The sequence below is a fragment of the Tursiops truncatus genome, chromosome 9 (assembly GCF_011762595.2).
Source record: "Tursiops truncatus isolate mTurTru1 chromosome 9, mTurTru1.mat.Y, whole genome shotgun sequence".
NCBI lineage: Eukaryota > Metazoa > Chordata > Mammalia > Artiodactyla > Delphinidae > Tursiops > Tursiops truncatus.
In genome coordinates this window covers 29,318,740-29,337,284 of record NC_047042.1, presented here as the reverse complement: position 1 = coordinate 29,337,284, position 18,545 = coordinate 29,318,740, and the positions used below count along the sequence as shown (strand labels likewise).

Here is an 18,545-nt window from a genome sequence, read left to right as displayed (position 1 = left end):
TCATTCCTCATCTTTCTTATAAAAATCATGCGAGCCATTTTAAAAATAATTTATTCACACTAAGTTTCATGAAAATGTTACACTAAAATTTTTTCAATTACTAATGTCCTTTCTAAAAAGTTCTTATCCAAAACTTGGTTGAAATTTTTCCTCAGAGTAAATGGGAATCTCCTGCACATCGTTCACTTCAGGACCAACTGTAAAAGTGTGTGCATGTGTGTGACATTAAACGTTATGGTGTTAGGCTTCTGTTGGGGTGTTGATAAATGACTGACATTCACCAGAAAATTTCGGGAGGCACGATGAGCAAAAAATGTAATGCCTTGTGTCATTTAATGTCACTGGATATAATCATCATGCAGATTGCTACCTGTCATTGTGTATGTTGAAATACATAAGGAACCATGCACTATACTCTGATGTTTGTTTCTAATCTGTCTTATTTGTTTATTTTTAAAAAAATGGCTGGTTGAGACCCAGTATATTGATTTTACTATTTACTAGTTGATTGCAGGGAGCAGTTTGAAAACATTGCCCTAACAAAATTGGGTCATCTGCTTTGGGAGGACGAGGGTGAGTCCCTCACGTGGGTAGTGATGACCCAGAATAACACCCTCCTTATTTTGGCCAGGGGAAGCGGGGCGTGCAGTCTCTGTGCCTGCCCCACGCCAAAGCCTGCCACTCATGCTGCATTTACATGTCCTGGGTCCGGGCTCTGCTCTGTCACTCAGCGGAGAGGCTTTTTGGGGAAATGGACCTACGTGATGGGTGGGTGAAACCCGTTCCAGTCAGTTATATGAAACAATCTAAGCTTTCATTTAAAAACATGATTTAAGAAGTCAGGACTCATCAGAAATTTGAAGAAAATAGCTCCAATGATATATCCAGATGGAGTCCTTTTTATTCAACCTCCTCAGCTTGAAGCAAGCCTTCTGATCTGACAATTCATGGTCTTGTTACATTTTCATTCATCATTTCCTTATTCTCTCTCTTCTATATCCCTTTCCTCTCTCTTTGGAGCTTCGGTTAGATGAAAGCCGAATAATCCTCTCTGCCTACTGTGAATAACGGTTAGCAAAACGCTTCTCCTTCTAAATCTCATTTCTTATGTCATTTTTTCAAAGGAAACCTTATACGTGTGGAATGAACCTAAGTGGTGCATTAAAGGAATTTCTTTGCCTGAGAAAAAGTTGTCAACCTGCGAAACAGTTGACTTTTGGCTAAAAGTGGGAGCAGGTGTGGGAGCTTTTGCAGCTGTTTTGCTGGTGGCTCTAACTTGCTACTTCTGGAAGAAGAATCAGAAGTAAGTAACCTCTGTATAAGAACTGAGAAATCTCTTTTGTTGCGAATCTTTTAGAGTTAATCATTATATCCAACAGTTTCTCTCAGAGACACAAGACATTTCTCATAGTGAAGGAGTTATAGGAAAGGCCTTTAAGAAAGCAAATGGAAATGACTGTTGTTCTGATAACAGAGAGATCAGAGAACATTAGAGGTAATTGAATTAGATCCGTTGTTTTTCTAAAACAAGGAACAGAGGATCCTGGCTACTCAGGTAGATGGGAGCAGAGCTCAGAAAGGAAGGCAGATTTTCTCTGTGTCTGTTTTTCTTTTCATGACATCATGCTGCCTTCTTGCCTCATCTTTTCTCTTTCAATTTCTTATGGGCAGATATTTGCAAAGAAACAGACTAAGTGTATACTCCAGGACTTTCAGAATCTGAAGTTGAGTACTGAGTGTAACTTCCAATTGTATATTGATACATTATGTGATTTGGCTCTTTTAAAATGATTTACATGTCAGTTGGGCTGTGAAAGTTCTCTACTGTATTATCTAGGCACAGTTGTAATATCTGGGGTGGGGAGTAGAAAGGAATGAGTGATAGGGAGAAATAATAAAGACCAAATCACTTGCCTGTATAATATTCTCATCCTACGAACTAAACTTTGGAAAACTGCATAGTAAATTAGTTCCCAAATATTTATAAATGAAAAAAAATGCATTCAGACCTCTAATTTTCTCTTTGTTTTTCAAAAGTTTTTCATAATTGGACACTTGAATCACTGTAAAATAAGTATGATAGCGTTAACTGTATTGCACTGTTTCTCTGAAATTCTGGAAACGATTGGTGTGTAGACAGTAGATTAATGAGAACACATAGTGTTATGGCTATGGGTGAAGGGACTATGTTGGTGGAGCAGCTGTACTCCACGATGATTTAATTAGCTGGTGTATGACCACCCCAAATAAGTATTAAATTATATTAAACAGCCACTTTATCTATTTATTTATTTGCCACTACTTAGACTGGAGTACAAATATTCCAAATTAGTAATGACGACAAACTCAAAAGAGTGTGAACTCCCAGCTGCAGACAGCTGTGCTATCATGGAAGGAGAAGATAATGAAGAGGAAGTTGTATATTCCAATAAACAGTCGCTACTGGGAAAACTCAAATCCTTGGCAACAAAGGTGAGAGCAGAATTTTAACCTGGTATTTCTGTGTATTTATAAATAAAGGGGCCATATTAACCTAACAGTAGCAGTTGTGCAAACCCTGTCATTCAGGGTGGGTATTTATCCAGTAGAAATACTCTTGGAAGTACAGAAGGCTGTAAATACAAGAATAATCACTGCAGCATTGTTTTTGTTGGCTAACCAGGTAGAAACAACGTTAAACACCATCAGTAAGGACTTAGATAAGACGTTTCCGTATATCAAAGTAGTGGGATGCTGTGCAACTCTACAGGTGTTAAAGATTGAGATGTCTGTGTGTACTGATATGTCAGTGGGTCCAGGGTAAATGAAGCGAAAATAACACATAGACTATTGCATTTCTATTAAATATACATTTATATTAGTATTTGAGTAGGAAACTACTCATGATAGCTGCTTTTGGAGAATTTTGAATAAATGGGTGTCTTTAGTCTTTGAAGTAATGCAGTTTTATAATATTTGAATTTGCACAAAGATTATGTATTATAGTATTAAAAAACAAAACTTTTAGATAAATAAAAGATCTCATTTTATATTTTTTATTTGACAACAAGATTTTTTCATACACAGGAGATAAAAGTTATATAAAATGTTGAGATATTACTTATCAGATGCCATCACATCTGTCAGCCTTGAAATGATTACTGTATCCAAACAGATAGCATGAAGCCCTGAGTATTATTTGTAAACATATTTTATTGACATTCTTCACCATTGACTTAAAAGATGAAACATTACGAGTTTATCTGTGCAGGAATAAAGACAGAATGAAACCAGAAAGAAAACCCATTTCAAAGGATTTTCAGCAGGAAGGACCTGTGGTGAAAGATTGCATTTATTGAGAGTGTCTTAGTAATCGTTTCCTAATTTAGGCACATAACTATATCATAGGGGATCATTTAAAAATAAAACAAATAAGCCCTATTCCCCTTATACTAATGGTTCTTTGATTTTTCTTAATATGGTAGTTCAGGGAGGATACTGTTGCTGTGGGACAGTGAATGTACAGAGATTGTCAAGAGCTGAGATTTTACCCTCCTTGCAAGCTAACACCTGAGCCTTCCATGGTTTCATGGATACTTTAGAAGACATGGGACTTCTGATCACAGACAAAGGACAGTTGAACACTCACAGCAGAAGCACTAGCCGAAACATCAGCATTTATACGAGTTGCAGAGCCCCACGTCCTGCAGATGACGCTTGTACACACAGTGCCTTACAGGAAAGGAACCTTAAGCTTTGGGAACCTGAATCTTTTAGAAAGGACAGCAAGCATCTCTGTCCTTTCTTCCAAAGGAAGATAGTGTTGTTATCGTACTGGACAGGTAGCATGCGTGTTCATTGCTCAAGAGGGAAATACTATTTCTAAGACTGTAAGCAAGCCCGCCTTTTGCTATGGAAGGTCACAATATCTTTATTTTCAAAGGCTGCTGTCTATACAAGGGTTGAAATGCAAGGGTTAGGGTTAGGGTTAGGGTTAGGGTTAGGTCCTCTGAAAAGGTAGTCTGGAAAAAAGGGAAGTCAGTGTCTCACTCATAAGATAGGCAGAAATGCAAGAGAACCATTGGGGAGTTGTCTCCCAACAGATCCAAACCTCCTTCCTACACTATCTTGGCTTCCGGCAACTTTCCCATTAGTACACCATTCCACTGTTCACTCTGATTAATCTGACTGGCCGAGGCTGGAATCAAATCTGGTCAGTTTGCTTCCTATAGCACTTAAAAAATAGAGCTACTCCCAACGAGACACCGAACAACAAGACGAGGCCAACCTGTATTATTAACCTGGATCATACCAGGGTTCCAGACTCAACTAACCAAACAAATGCCATAAGTCATCAGGGTCCACCTTAGAAAGAGGTGGCTTTCTTTTTAGGTCCCTGTATTAACCTTTCCACTCAGCCTGAGGCCTTGCCACTGGCACTGAGATCTTTCCTCCATAAGATTCAGATGGAAGAGGGTTAAGGATATTTTCAAAAATTTACAAAGACCCTATACATCTCCCACTTTTGTCTACCTGGGCCATGGTAGGGGAACTTGGTGAGCAGTGTCCTCCACCAGGTGGTCATTGTCCTTTTGGTCTAGGAAGATGGCAATCCAACAAGACAGTCCAGGCACAAAGAATTTTAGTGACTGTACAGATCGTGTCTTGGCCCTCAGGGAGGAAGAATAAGGCAGTTATATTGTCCATAACGATGTATGGACAGTGGGTTGATGGTGACCTGAATGCCTTCAAAGGCTGAAGTGGTGTCATGGATTACTTCAGTTAGAGTCAGAAACAAATTTTGTACTGCCTTTTCTTTCTTTTAAAAAAATGTATTGAAGTACATTTGATTTACAATGTTGTGTTAATTTCTGTGTGCAGCAAAGTGATTCCGTTATACATATATGTATTCTTTTTTATATTCTTTTCCGTTGTGGTTTGTCACAGAATATTGAATATAGTTCCCTGTGCTATACAGTAGGACCTTGTTGTTTATTCATCCTATATATCAGTGTAACTGTTTGCATCTCCTAATCTCAAATTCCCAATCTGTCCTTCCCCCACTCCTCCTCCCCCTTGGTAACCACAAGTCTGTTCTCTATGTCTGTGAGTCTGTTTCTGTTTTGTAGGTAAGTTCATTTGTGTCATATTTTGAATTCCACATAAGTGATATCATATGGCATTTGTCTTTTTCTTTATGACTGACTTCATTTAGTAATGTAATCTTTATTTCCATCCATGTTGCTACAAGTGGCATTATTTCATTCTTTTTTACGTTCCATCTTTGCTAATTGAATAACTACCCATGGGGTGAGTGTGAATAACAAGTCAGTTATCCCTCCAGGAACCCCTTCTGAGGAACCAAGGGTAGCCGGATACTGAAAAGAGCCTTGCAGTTGTCTAAGGGCTAAGTGATCTATCGAGGATGTTTTCATAAACAGTTGAATTATGACCACTTACGACCACTCCTAAAATACAAGTACAAGCCGTGCTGTTTTTAGGAGAGAAGTTAACATCTGGTTCTATACAAAAAGTACAGTCCTAGAGGTACACATGGGGCCTCTGGAAGGAAAGTATTATTTACCGTTGTTAGGGACACCAAGTGGGACCTGTTTAGTTAGGCAGCACTGGTTGATGGTGCCTGCGACCTCCTTGCTGGCTTGTAAACCTTAGCGTTCCCGATTCACGTCAAACAATTGTGTCCCTTCTTTGTCTTTGGAGAGACTGCTTGAGGGCAGTTTGTCCAGCTTTTCCTGTTTGTCCATGCCGCAGACTGGGTGGTATTTGTCCGCTCCATGGAATGATTGAGTGATGGCAATGGGAATGGACATGTTGATCGTTGTTATTTGGGGGCAGAAGCTGGCATCATCCCTGCTGTTTCTGATAGAATTTTCAGTAAGCCTAAGGGGAATGGCAACCAGATTGTGGTTTGAGCATCTGGTGGATTTGGTAGACCCAGTAGTCAGTTAAATTTAAGGCACTTGCAACAGTTTGAGAGAGGAACACTAAGGTGTTTTCCTTCATAGGAAGGTGACAGGGTGGCTTTGAAAAACAAATAATCATTAGTATCCCTTCATCCTTTGCACCTCTCAGGGCCTAAGGTACCTCCTTCCTAGGTGCCTTTTTATCAGACTGCACTGTTGATCTTCCACTGGTACAGATCAGTTTGTCCCATTTCTGTAGCTAAAGCCCCACCTTATTTCTACTCACACCCTACTGGAGTTCTGTGCTGCCAAACATTCAGGTGCAAGAAGGTCAAGGGCTTTTAAAAGTGCGTGTGGCGACCTAGCGTGTTTTCTACCTTTGCCCATGTGGGACGGTACGCGTTTTAATGAGCTGTGTAGTCAACCAAGTAGTTATTATGCTTTTGATCTAGGATCATGACAGTCCAACAAAACAATACGGGTGGCTAAACCAGAATTATATTTGAATCTTCTAGGCTCCCTCTGGCAGGGCAACCACCAGACGTCCTGGGGGTTGCTGTTGGGTTAAATAAGGACCCGTCATGCCAGTAGTGGTCGGGGCAGAATCCTGGGTTTTCATATGGGTATATAATCTTACGTAGGTTGTATTGATATATTCTTACTTATTATCTATTTTTACTAAAAATTATCCACGAAGCAGCCAAGAGGAGATAATCTCTTAATCCTTTTCTGGAAATAGCCATATTTAGTAACTGAACTGCCTTACTAAGATGTGTGGACCAGGAGGAGGTGAGGGAGATAGAGGCAGAAATCTTTTTGAGTCAGTTTTTGAGAAGGCTATTCCAATGATCAATGATCCCTTTCAATGGTAGGAAGTGTGGAAGGTCCACTGGATACCTCTACTCCCAGTCCATTTTTCTGGTAGCTTTTGTGATTTAAAAAAAAAAAAAAAAAAAAAAAAAGGACACCACTGTTAGGCTGCAAATGGTCCATAAAACCATAAACATTAAACAGATGTTTTTCAAGGACCACGGTGGTGTCACTGGCGTTGGCCAGTCACTCTGGAACAGCAACACCGTGACCCGAATGGGTGTCAGCAGTGATGAGGCACCACCGATAGCCCCAAGCGGTGATCAAAGGTCTGATTTAATCAATTGTCAGGGAAATATTGGTCAGCTCTTGGTATGACTCCCAAGTCTTGCATGCTGTGGTAACCTCTGCGTCAGGAAAACAGAGTCCTTCACTCTGAGCTCAGTCTGTGAAGGCAGATTTATTGCCATGCTGGACAGGATTCACATGCTGTGTAGGGTTTGTGGCGATCTGTCTGGTGCAGTCTCTATAAGGTGCTTAACTCTGTTTGGTCTTTTCAGAGGATGGGCATCTACCTAAGTGACCCAGATGATTTGATCAACAGCTAAGAGTTGTTTCCAGATTTGTTGCCCCAGAGAGAGGTGAAGAGTAAGTGGTTTTCCAAATGGCAGACCAAATAGTTCGTTGACAATGGCTATTAAATCTTGGCAATAGCTCAAGAGTAAGTAGAAATATGACAAGGTTTATCAGAAGAAGTATTGGCCACAGCTGTGAGAGGGGCTTTGGGTTCTGGCCACCGAGCCAAGCAATCTTGTTGGTTTTCAGTTACGCATACTTGTGCTGAGATGGGACAGCTGCAGCAGGTGGCGGACACCATTGGGTTTCAGCTCAACGAAAACATCCGTGAACCAGGCCCAGGCATGACGTAGAACTTCGGTGAACCCAGGACCCCACAGAGCCAGTGGCTTCCTTTGGGGCAGAGGAGTAGGGGATAACCTTTCTCTCAAAGAGTCTGCTGCCGTATTTGTATGTGAGGCCGAGATGTTGCTGGGTCAGACCAGTTGTATTCTTGACTATACCATTCATATTTGACCAGTGAGACTTACTGGACGCTTCCCACCTTGTTGACCTACCAAGAGTGGGACTGTCAGGTTGTAGAGTCCCAAAGTGTGCGTGGTTATGGCATTCAGTTTTGACAAGAGCTCAGTAACAGGCTAACAGCTGCTTTTTCAAGAGGGCTATATGTACATGATGGGCACATCAAGGCGATGAGTCTAAAACCCCAAAGGATGCCTCCGGGGGAAGGCTGCTTCCCACTGCCACAGTCTCCAATTGACAAAATCATTAATCGCAAAGAACTGTATCATAACGTGGTCATTAGGGCTGTGAGGCCACAAGGTAGAGAGCATTACTCACCTTGCTGGGCAGTTGATAATATAGCCTGTTGGCTTGGGCCTAACTCAAAAGATACTATTTTGTGGATTAGCTGATATGACAGAGCAAGTAGACTACTCAAGTGATACCATACTGTGTCCAACAGCAGAGTGCAGTAAGGTGCTGGGCTGTTTTTTCTCGACTGGAAGGTAAAGCATTGCACATCTGCCCACCTAGTCTCAAGAATCTTTACTTAGTTGGCAGCTCCCTGAATTTCGTGAGGGTTTATCAGCTGTCTCTGCTGGCAGGTCTGATAACACAGGCAAGGCTGTTGAGATTGAGACGTCTGACTTGTCCAACAGGACATCATTTATAGGCATCTGTACCTTCTCTAGGCATCAGAAGGTAGAGGAGCTTGTGTGCCCTTCTGCCTCACACGTTTGTTCCACACGGCAGACGAGTTGGCAACGCTTGGGGTAAGTATCCGAGCAGCCCTTCTCTTCACGTGGCTGCTCTTGGCCAGGGGATTGTCCTCTGCTGCCTATGAGATGAGGAAGAACAAGCACATACCAGCAATTCCTACTGCAGATTCAGATGTAACGCAGCAACAGCATCTTGAATGGGGACGCAGAACCCTTCACACAAGGTCACGTTATTTTCCCTCCCCCACTGCGAACCTAGCTTGAACCCGATTAGTTGAATTTTCAGGCCCTTTTCCTCTCACACGTTCAGGTAGGATGGTGACTGCGGTGCCTGCAACAAGCAGAGTCAGAGATGTTTGAGTCCCGCCCCTTCCCCGGGCTCCCTTGCAGTCTCAGATGGGTGTGTATGGTCTGCAGTCACTCTTGGTGACAGGAAAACTTGGTCCTTCCCCTAATCATCTTTCTCCTTAAGGCAGCAAAGTCAGCATAGTTGGGGAAGGAAGGGTTAAAGGTGAAGAGGGAAGCGGGGGTCTCTGTGACAGCAGCAGGGCTTTGCATTTGCTGTTATTTTCCAGCAGCTGCTCACAAGCCAACCAGACTGCCAGTGTTTTGGGTCCATTCAGAGTTCTGTGTTGAACGGCAAGGGCATCATTCCTCCCATCATCTAGTCCACCTTTGGGGACCTTTTGACTCAGAAGTCACAGCCAGATTGACTGTGCTGAAGGCTGCAGGTCTTATGTTCTTTTGTTGATTTGGGCTTGACTCACATACTGGAGTCTTTTTAAAAGGGAATTCACCTCGTTTCTTGCTCCATTGTCATGTTTAAGTTAATGCCTGGTTTAAGTATAAAGGATAAGGGACATTTCCCGGGTGAGCCTGACCATACTAACTTATCTAGATGTTTTGGGGTCAGTTTCTCATTCTCTAGTGACCATCTTCCACCTTATAAACCCAATCTGGGGCAGCAAGAGCCCCAGCAGTAGTCACTGCCTCACTAAGTTTTCCTATGGGAATTCATCTCAGAAAGAGCCCCCAGAGGAAGCCATGGCTCTGTAACTGTGGTGAGGACCTGCTGCAAAACCTCTGAGACCTTTTACTGCATCTTTGGGTGGATCTGAAGTGGGCAGGATAGAGTGCCAGCAGCATTGAGCCCTAGGATGGCCCCGCTGTTTCCATTCTTCTTTTTTTTTTTTTTTTTTGCGGTACACGGGCCTCTCACTGTTGTGGCCTCTCCCGTTGCGGAGCACAGGCTCCGGATGCGCAGGCTCAGCGGCCGTGGCTCACGGGCCCAGCCGCTCCGCGGCATGTGGGATCTTCCCGGACCAGGGCATGAACCCGCGTCCCCTGCATCGGCAGGCGGACTCTCAACCCCTGCGCCACCAGGGAAGCCCTGTTTCCATTCTTAACGATCACTGAGTCCTGCCACATCATCTCCACAGTGAACCAGCCAACATTCTAGCACTTCACCTGGTTTCTCCCCGTAAGTGGTTTCCATTTTCTCTCTAACGCTTATCGTAGGTGCATGTTTCTGGAACCGTTGTTTGAAAGCGGGTGAAACCTTCTTTTCCCGTTGGGATGATTTTTAGTGCTAGTTGCTCCTGTGAGGCACACCGGAGCCTGACTGGGAGGCTGTCCTCCTGCCAGAGGAGAATTAACACCATCCAGTCAGTTGAACTGTGAACTCTTTGAACCCACTTCCCAGTACTCAGCCCACAACCAGCTCCCCAATTCCTCTTCATTTCCAGGCAAGAAAACGGAGGACTTTTTATTGCCTTGTTTGCCATACAGTGTGGTCAGCATGTCTGTTCCCAATTCTCGGGGACTTTCCTTAAATCTTGTTAACCAGAGTGTGAAGCTCTCTTCTAGAAATGTCTTCATTAACTTCCTCCTCTCATCGGCAAAACAATGAAGAACTGTGAAGGTAATGAAATCGCACTCTACTTACTGGCCAACAGATTAGCCCGCCATAGTTTCATAGACGCTTTGGAAGATGGAATGAGTCTTCTGGGTCAGAGACAAAACACAGCTTATTACTCACAGCATTAGCATTGGCCCAAATCACAGCATTTGTATTGGTTCCTCCAGCCTCACTTCCCACACAATGAAGTGGACTAGATGACGCCTGTATACAGAGTGGGTTACGTTATTGTAGAGGAACTGGCTTGGAGAACATGAGTCTTTTATAATGGGCCCGACGTATGTCTGCCATTTGCTCCACAGGGAAAGACAATATCTGTAGCTTTCTGGGTTGTAAGCAAACGTTTCCTTTATGCTAGAAGGAGACTTTATCTATATCATCCAAGGCTGTTATAGAAACATCTTTGGAAAATCACCTAGAATAAAGGACTATCAGTGTCTTTTCATAAGACTTGCAGAAACACAGGAGGCCCATGAAAAACTATCTTCCATCACAAGTTGACTTAGACTTCTCACCTGGTGTGATCTTGTGATTCCCTATTTGTTTTTTTTTTTTTTTAACATCTTTATTGGAGTATAATTGCTTTACAATGGTGTGTTAGTTTCTGCTTTATAACAAAGTGAATCAGTTATACATATACATATGTCCCCATTATCTCTTCCCTCTTGCGTCTCCCTCCCACCCTCCCTATCCCACCCCTCCAGGTGGTCACAGAGCACCGAGCTGATCTCCCTGTGCTATGAGACTGCTTCCCACTAGCTATCTGTTTTACGTTTGGTAGTGTATATATGTCCATGCTACTCTCTCACTTTGTCCCAGCTTACCCTTCCCCCTCCCCATATCCTCAAGTCCATTCTCCAGTAGGTCTGTGTGTTTATTCCCGTCTTGCCCCTAGGTTCTTCATGATCTTTTTTTTTCTTAGATTCCATATATATGTGTTTGATTCCCTATTTGTAAGGGTGGTATCTTACAATGAAGGGAGCCTTTAGGTGCCAGGGAATGCATTTAAGGGAAAGTCATCTCTGAGCTGAATCTAAAAGAATAAGTGGGCATTATGAGCACTACCTAAAACATTAAGTGTTTCCTCCTCTTACAGTACCTCTTCTGTTTTTATATTATAGCCAGAGAAGTGAAAGCTTGAAAAGATTCTTGAAAACAGTCACAGGAAACAGGGAGGGTAGAGCTTTTTTCCCTGAGAAGGTACAGTGTGCCACATTTTTTTTTTTTTTTTTTCTTTGTGGTACACAGGCCTCTCACTGCTGTGGCCTCTCCCGTTGCGGAGCACAGGCTCCGGACGCGCAAGCTCAGCGGCCATGGCTCACAGGCCCAGCCGCTCCGCGGCACGTGGGATCTTCCCTGACCGGGGCACGAACCCGTGTCCCCTGCATCGGCAGGCGGACTCTCAACCACTGCGCCACCAGGGAAGCCCCCAGTGTGCCACATTTTATTTTGAATAGCAATTTTAGTCAATGTAATGATTTTGTTTTCATTTTTTAAGATGAAAATTTGAAGTATTCCAGAAAAGTTGAAGGGATTGTGCAGTGGTACAACCATATATCCACCACGTAAATCTTACTCCTTATTCCATATCTCTCCATCCCTCTATCCATTTATTGATCTATCTTCTTTTTTTTGATGTGTTTCAAAGTGAGTTTCAGACTTCAATACCTTTGATGCCCAAACACTTCAGTTTACGTATAATTGATGAGAGAATTCAATATTTTAAGTTTTTTTTTAAAGGCAAAATGTTTACACAGAGTGAAATGTATATTTCACAAATACACGATGTGATGAAATTTGAGAAATGAATATACCTGTGTGACCCTAAATCCTGTGAAGATATAGAACAGTAGTCTGATGTCTGAAAGTAAACACATGTCCTTATGTGTATACTCAGTCCCCATCCCCCAGGGGAAGCTATTGTGATGATCTTTTAAAACTATAGATTAGTTTTGCCTGTTTCAGAACTTCACATCATCGTCATGCCAGAGAGTGAAGTTTTTGTGTAAGTTTTCTTCCACTCAGAAAAATCTTTCTGAGGTTCTTCCACCTTGTTGTGTTTATCTATAGCAGATTGCTCCCTGTGGAGGAGTATTCTGTTGTATGGATTTGCCACGTTTGTTCATCTGTTCTCCTTTTGAAGGACCCTTGTGCTATTTCCAGTGTTTGACTGAATGAAGCTGCTATGAATGCCATTGTACAAGTTTTATTGTGTCCCACTTTAAAATTTTTTTTTACTTTTTATTTTTAAATTTTTTTTATGTGTGTCCCACTTTTTAAAATGTTACATATGATTTTATGGAGCAAAAAACTTTATAAATTTCTTAACTACTGTGTCAAGTAAGGTTTACTTTGTCTTATATATATCCTTATTCATGTTCTAAAAGCCATACTTCTTTGGTATTTCCTTATGCCCTGGATTTGTGGAGTTTCATTTATAGATTTACTTCAATTGACTTTTCTTAACAATTAAAAAATACCTTCAGTTGATTTTTTTTCCTTTTGTTCATGTCACCGTCATTTATGGGATACTATCCACCGGGTTTTGGTGAGATGTCATATTAGACACAGTTAATCTCAGAGACTAGTTTATTGATGGAAGACATATGCACATCAAACACACACATTCATGCACACACACAACCCACGTACACAGGATAATCCGGTATGACAAGAGTATTGAGTAGGGTCTCTTGGAGTACAGAAGAGAACGGAGTACAGTTAGGTGGGTAGTGACAAGCTAAGGAGAAGCTTCTGGGAGAAGTTGGATTTTGAGTAGATTCTTGAATTTAGAGCTTAAAAAGATCATTTTATATGGCATCTTTATTTAATGCATGAGTAAACTGAAACCTAGAGAGGTTCACTTATTTGTCCAAGAGTGGGTGAGATGGGAATTAGAAACCACGTATTCTGAGTTCCAATCCAGGTTTTTTCCTTCTGCATGGTGGTGTTTCGGTACATTTTCACAACCACTGATTGACAGCCAACCATGTGCTAGGCCTTGGGTCATATTATGGGAATTAAAAAGTGAACAAGATACAATTCCTGCTGTTAGGAAGTCCCAGTCAGTAGTGTTAACTACACACACACACACACACACACGCACACACACACACGCGCGTGCATGGGTATATATCCCACCACGTCAGCCATAGGGGCCAAATCCCATGTGAACATAGAACACAGAGGAGATGGTAACGAAAGCCCTATGAAGCCCTAATAGCATGACTGTTTTCAGTGTTTTACTTGAACTATTACCTTGAGGATAAGCAACAGGTCTCTGCCTGCCCTTCCTGAAGAACAAGTTGAATCAAATCTTCTCAAGGCAGGGCCACAGAAAGCTCAGCTTTCTCTTATAGTTCATGGCTGATACTCTAACACTCTTTCCTGTAATACACTGTGAGCTCCTTGAGAGCAGACGTTTTGTATCCCATAAAGTCTAGTCCTGTTCCTGTAACACATGGGTGCCTAATAAATACTTGAATTATCGATGGTTATTCCTAGAAGATTAAGGCTGGTGAACATGAGACTTCAGGCAGGATCTCCCAGAGCCGGTGGGTTAGGGCGCTGCGATCTGCAGGCTGCTCTCCCAGGGGCTTGTCGTCTCGGTAGAGGCAGGGACATGGGATATGCTGGTGTTCATGCTGTGATTTTTTTTCTGTAATCCTGACCATGTGGCCTTAAATTGATCTGAAGTCTCTGATTTCTCCACTCAAATGAGAGAAGACACAACAGCAACCTCATTCTTCCTGACACTCAGTATCTATTTCCTGTTGTTTTCTCATTTCACTTCTCTGCTTTAGACACACATCCATGTGCACCCAGGACTGATCTGCCTCATATTTCTTTTATTTTTAAAATAATCCTAGTTCTGTTCATCTTTATTCTCTTCAACAGCATAGTTCCCCCACCCCATTCCAATAGCCTTCGGAAAGCTTTGTCTAACCATGAAAACATTGGGAGAAACCTCACCTCTTATTTGTCTTTTTCCCCATCAAAGAAGAATCATTTATCTTAACAGGCTACATTTTGAATGTATTATATAACAAATGCCAGCAATGATATATTTGCATTAAATTTTTGATTTATTATCCTAGATGACTCCTTTTTAATATCTTTAGTAGGCATGATTCCCAAAGATTTTCCTCCAACATATCAGTGGACCCAGATGATCTTGTGTCTTATTGGTGTCATCTTTATTTCTGCTCTCCTTTTTTCTTATGATTTACCCTGTGTTATCTTGAGAATATTTAGTTTACTGTCTACAATTTGCATGGATAGGTCATCTATTTCAGCACCCGGATCAAATATCCCCCTTGCATGGGTCTCAGTGATTTCTTCACAAGAATCACAGCTTCATCTTTTGGTATCTGTTGCAGTCATGTGTTTGCTCCTGTTTTGAATTGTGTGTCTTATCCCCTGGACATCTGTTTGGGATTGACATGTACACACTGCTATATTTAAAATGGATAACCAACAAGGACCTACTGTATAGCACAGGGAACTCTGCTCAATATTACGTAACAACCTCAATGAGAAAAGAGTCTGAAAAAGAATAGATACATGTATATGTGTAAATGAATCCCTTTGCTGTACTCCTGAAACTAACACAACATTGTTAATCAACTGTACTCCAATATAAAATAAAAAGTTAAAAAAAAAGGCATCATTCAGGGTAGGCATGCTATCTGTTTTGTATCTGCCACCCTCCTTTAAATGTAAAATCCTAATTACAAGTGGCAGGTACGTAGATTAAAATGATTTCAGAACTTAGTTTCTGGATATGTAAGCTCCTAAGATCTTATTGGAATTTTAGTGAGTTGATTTTGTCTTAATATTTTTTCCCCCATAGGACAAAGAAGACCATTTTGAATCTGTTCAACTGAAATCCTCAAGATCTCCCAATATATGAAAGACAGTGCTGTAGCCTTCAGACTAATGAACAAAGAAACCTGCTCTCTAGTTTTACAGGACCATAGTTTAGAGCCTGTCCTCGTATCCGGCACATTGGTGATGTCACAGAGGAGGGCCATGCCGCTGAAAAGGGAAGGAGGTTGAAATGTTAGATTGCCTTATAACGTGGTCAAGTGTCTTGCCAAAAATAAGAAAGCAAATGTTTTGAGTCTCAACTGAAGATGAAACTCAACTCAGGAAGAGATGTATCTGTATATACAAATAACTCAAAACCAAGGTTAAGCCCACGAGTGCACTGCTGATGCATGCCATAGAATTAATGGGTAACTTTCCTTCTTTATGAATTCTACATAAAAAGTGTGTTTGGAGGGCTGATGTGAGCATATGCATTGTGATCCCATTTATGTCTTGTCTTTGTTTATATTTTGGGGAACAATTTGAAAAAATTTTTAAGGTACAGTTATTTTTTCCCATTATTTATTTTCCTGACAGACCTTAAAACATGTTTTCTATTAAAAATGGTGAACAAAGAAAGACAATAGATTTTTCATTTTTCCATAGGGTATCCTTGTTGATTTCAGAAGCCTAAGTAAGCAGTAATTCTTAATGAAGAGTCAGCATGTGCTTGGGTTATCTAACTTATAATCGCCTTTGAAATTCCATCCTTGTTGGAACTGGTAAGAAGGGCTTGACTGAAAGTGGGATTCTTAAAAAAAAAAAAAAAGGGATAAGGAGAAGCCTTGACTTTCCACTGGTACAAACAAGCTGACACTATTATAAAAGTCAAATGGCTTGAAACAATTTATGTAATACTTGAAGTATAATTTAGAATGAGTAGGAAAGCTTGTTTATCAGAGCACTTGCAAAATCATGAGAAGAAAGTGGGCTGGCTTGTCTATAAGTACAGACAACTGTACAAAGGTATTGGGATAATTTCATGGTCTCCAGAAAACGACAGTGGGACATTTACCCTATGTCAAGCATCAAAGGTTATATGCTTATTTTCCTGCCAAAGACTTTAAGGATTATGACTTCCATGAAAGTTTTCTTTTTGAGTTAGCAGGGCAGGGATTGAATTTTAGAAAATCGCATAGAACTGTATTCAGAATAAGAATGTGGTTGTGTCCCATAAGCAGTTATGAAATAAGTGTTGTTGCTCTTATTCAAAAATGATCCAGGTAACTGTCATATTTCCTATGATGGACGGGTTATATTGGTATTAGTGCGACTTAAATACTGTTGGTTGAAAGAAGTTTGAATGAAGCTGGATTTGACCAATTTTGTGTAAAACTTAATTGTTCTAGAAGTGGGAAAGAGGGGAGTTTCCTGACCATTTAAAATCTAAGGTGCTCTGGTTTGTTTCCAATAAACAGTGATCTTTATAGGTTTTAATCCAGATTTTTTAAAAGCCTGGTGATTGGCCGAGAGAGGCAGGGCATAGGGGCAGGGTTTATTGAATGTTTTGCCCCAAGTCTGTCAATGAGGTATGACTTGTAACTTTTGATTCAGCAGGTCGTCCTTAGTTTTGTGGCAAATGAGATAAAAATAAATAATTGAATTTATTCGACTGGTGGGTAAAACACTGGACCATTCTGTTATTGTTGAGTGAATGTTTGTTTTGTGTACATCACTACTGTTGGATTCGTGAGTATAGGTGAGGTTGCCGTTGTTTTATTGTTTGTTGTGAAATTCATGGAGGGCATTGCTTTACATAAACGTCTTCCACGTTTAATTTCTTAAATTCTATTATAACGAAGAAATTATTTTGGCATTGCTCATGTTTATCCTGCCAACAGTGCTGATGCCCCTTTCCCCATCTTGATCAAAATTTAAACAGAAGAATGAAAATACACTTGAAGTGCACCCTTTTAGAGGAACCCTGGCAAAGTCATACAGACTGGACAGAGTCAGGAAGTTTCCGCATAGTCACCTGTCACCTCTCTCTTCATCTTTGCTGTGCTCAACATGTACGTTCCAAGCCATAGAGATAATTGGGATTTGCTCCCAGGTAGCTTCTTTATTCTCCTGTCACTGGACTAAAATCTCTGACGTGTCAAAAATGCCTTAAATTTTAATGAACTCTCTGAAAATATAGTTGGTATTCAAGGATATATTTATTTTATTTCTAATTTTAGATATAAAATAGATTTTGGCAGCTCAGTCCCATCTTTGGAAAGAGCTGACTTTTTCCTTTGGATCCCAGTGGGTTGTCATTTTATTCCAGGCACTGAAGAAGTATGACAGAAGGAGTATTGTGAGGAAAATATTCAGATCAATCCTGGCTATAGAACTCACTTTAATTTTATGTCTTGCCTTTGCAGATCTCAGTGGAATGTTGAAAGGCATAAACAAATTAATCACGTTTCTATGATTTTTAGCTGACAGTTGTTATTTCCTTTCCCCTCTAAGTGGTAGAAGTTATTTGTTATTTTTCTAAAAGGCAGTTTTGAAGGCTTAAATACTCCATTAAGTCAGCTGTTACCTATAATATCTCTTAGCGCTCTGTCAAAACATTTAAATCAGCTTTCCACTGAATGAGATTGTGTCTTCTATGGATAAATTATATCATGCCATTTAACAATGTTGAGCAGTTTGATATGTGTTCACTTGATTTAAAAGATTGGATTCTATTCTTGTTGACTTTTCCCCTCTTTGGTTACCAGTGATCAAGTCCTTTCCAGGATTAAAAATATTTCATAGTATTTTTGTGTAGATCTTTGTCATTATTTTCTTCCCCAGGAGAGAAAAGGTGGTTTAAATGGTTATGTTGAACAATTGCTTGGGTCTAGTCATTTACCATTTGGGGTCTCCAGGTTCCCAGGTGGTGGGTCATCGATTGACTCTAGTTCTTCAAGACAGACCTGGTCAACTGTCATCTGACATGTGTCAGTAGAGCTACTTCCTGTGACTCGTGGTCATTCCTAATGGGAGGCTAATATGCAGATCATTTCTCTCTTCCTAATGAAAGTAAATTTCCTGGGAGTCGTGGTGGGAAGATGATTTTACTGGCAAGTTTATTTTATTGATTGATTTATTTTTAGGTCTGCCTGAGTGGTATTTAATCAGCTTTACTGAGGAATGATATACAAACAATAAACTCCATCCATTAAACATGTGCAATACCAGTTTTGAAAGTTTTATATACCTGTTACATCACTACCATAATCAACATACAGAACATTTTCACCACACCCAAAGATTTCT

General features: G+C 40.8%; 1 protein-coding gene across 3 annotated transcripts in view; it reads left to right on the top strand.

Moving 5' to 3' along the window:
- Positions 1-18,043, top strand: part of ELAPOR2 (endosome-lysosome associated apoptosis and autophagy regulator family member 2) — a 193,662-nt gene extending 175,619 nt beyond the window's left edge. For all 3 annotated transcript variants that reach the window (XM_033862946.2, XM_033862947.2, XM_019929057.3), the window contains 3 exons: positions 1,125-1,303; positions 2,307-2,472; positions 15,280-18,043. In XM_033862946.2, the coding sequence (XP_033718837.1) occupies positions 1,125-1,303; positions 2,307-2,472; positions 15,280-15,339 (405 nt within the window). In that variant the 3' untranslated portion in view covers positions 15,340-18,043. The remainder of the gene's footprint in view (positions 1-1,124; positions 1,304-2,306; positions 2,473-15,279) is intronic.
- The last annotated feature ends 502 nt before the right edge of the window (positions 18,044-18,545 follow it).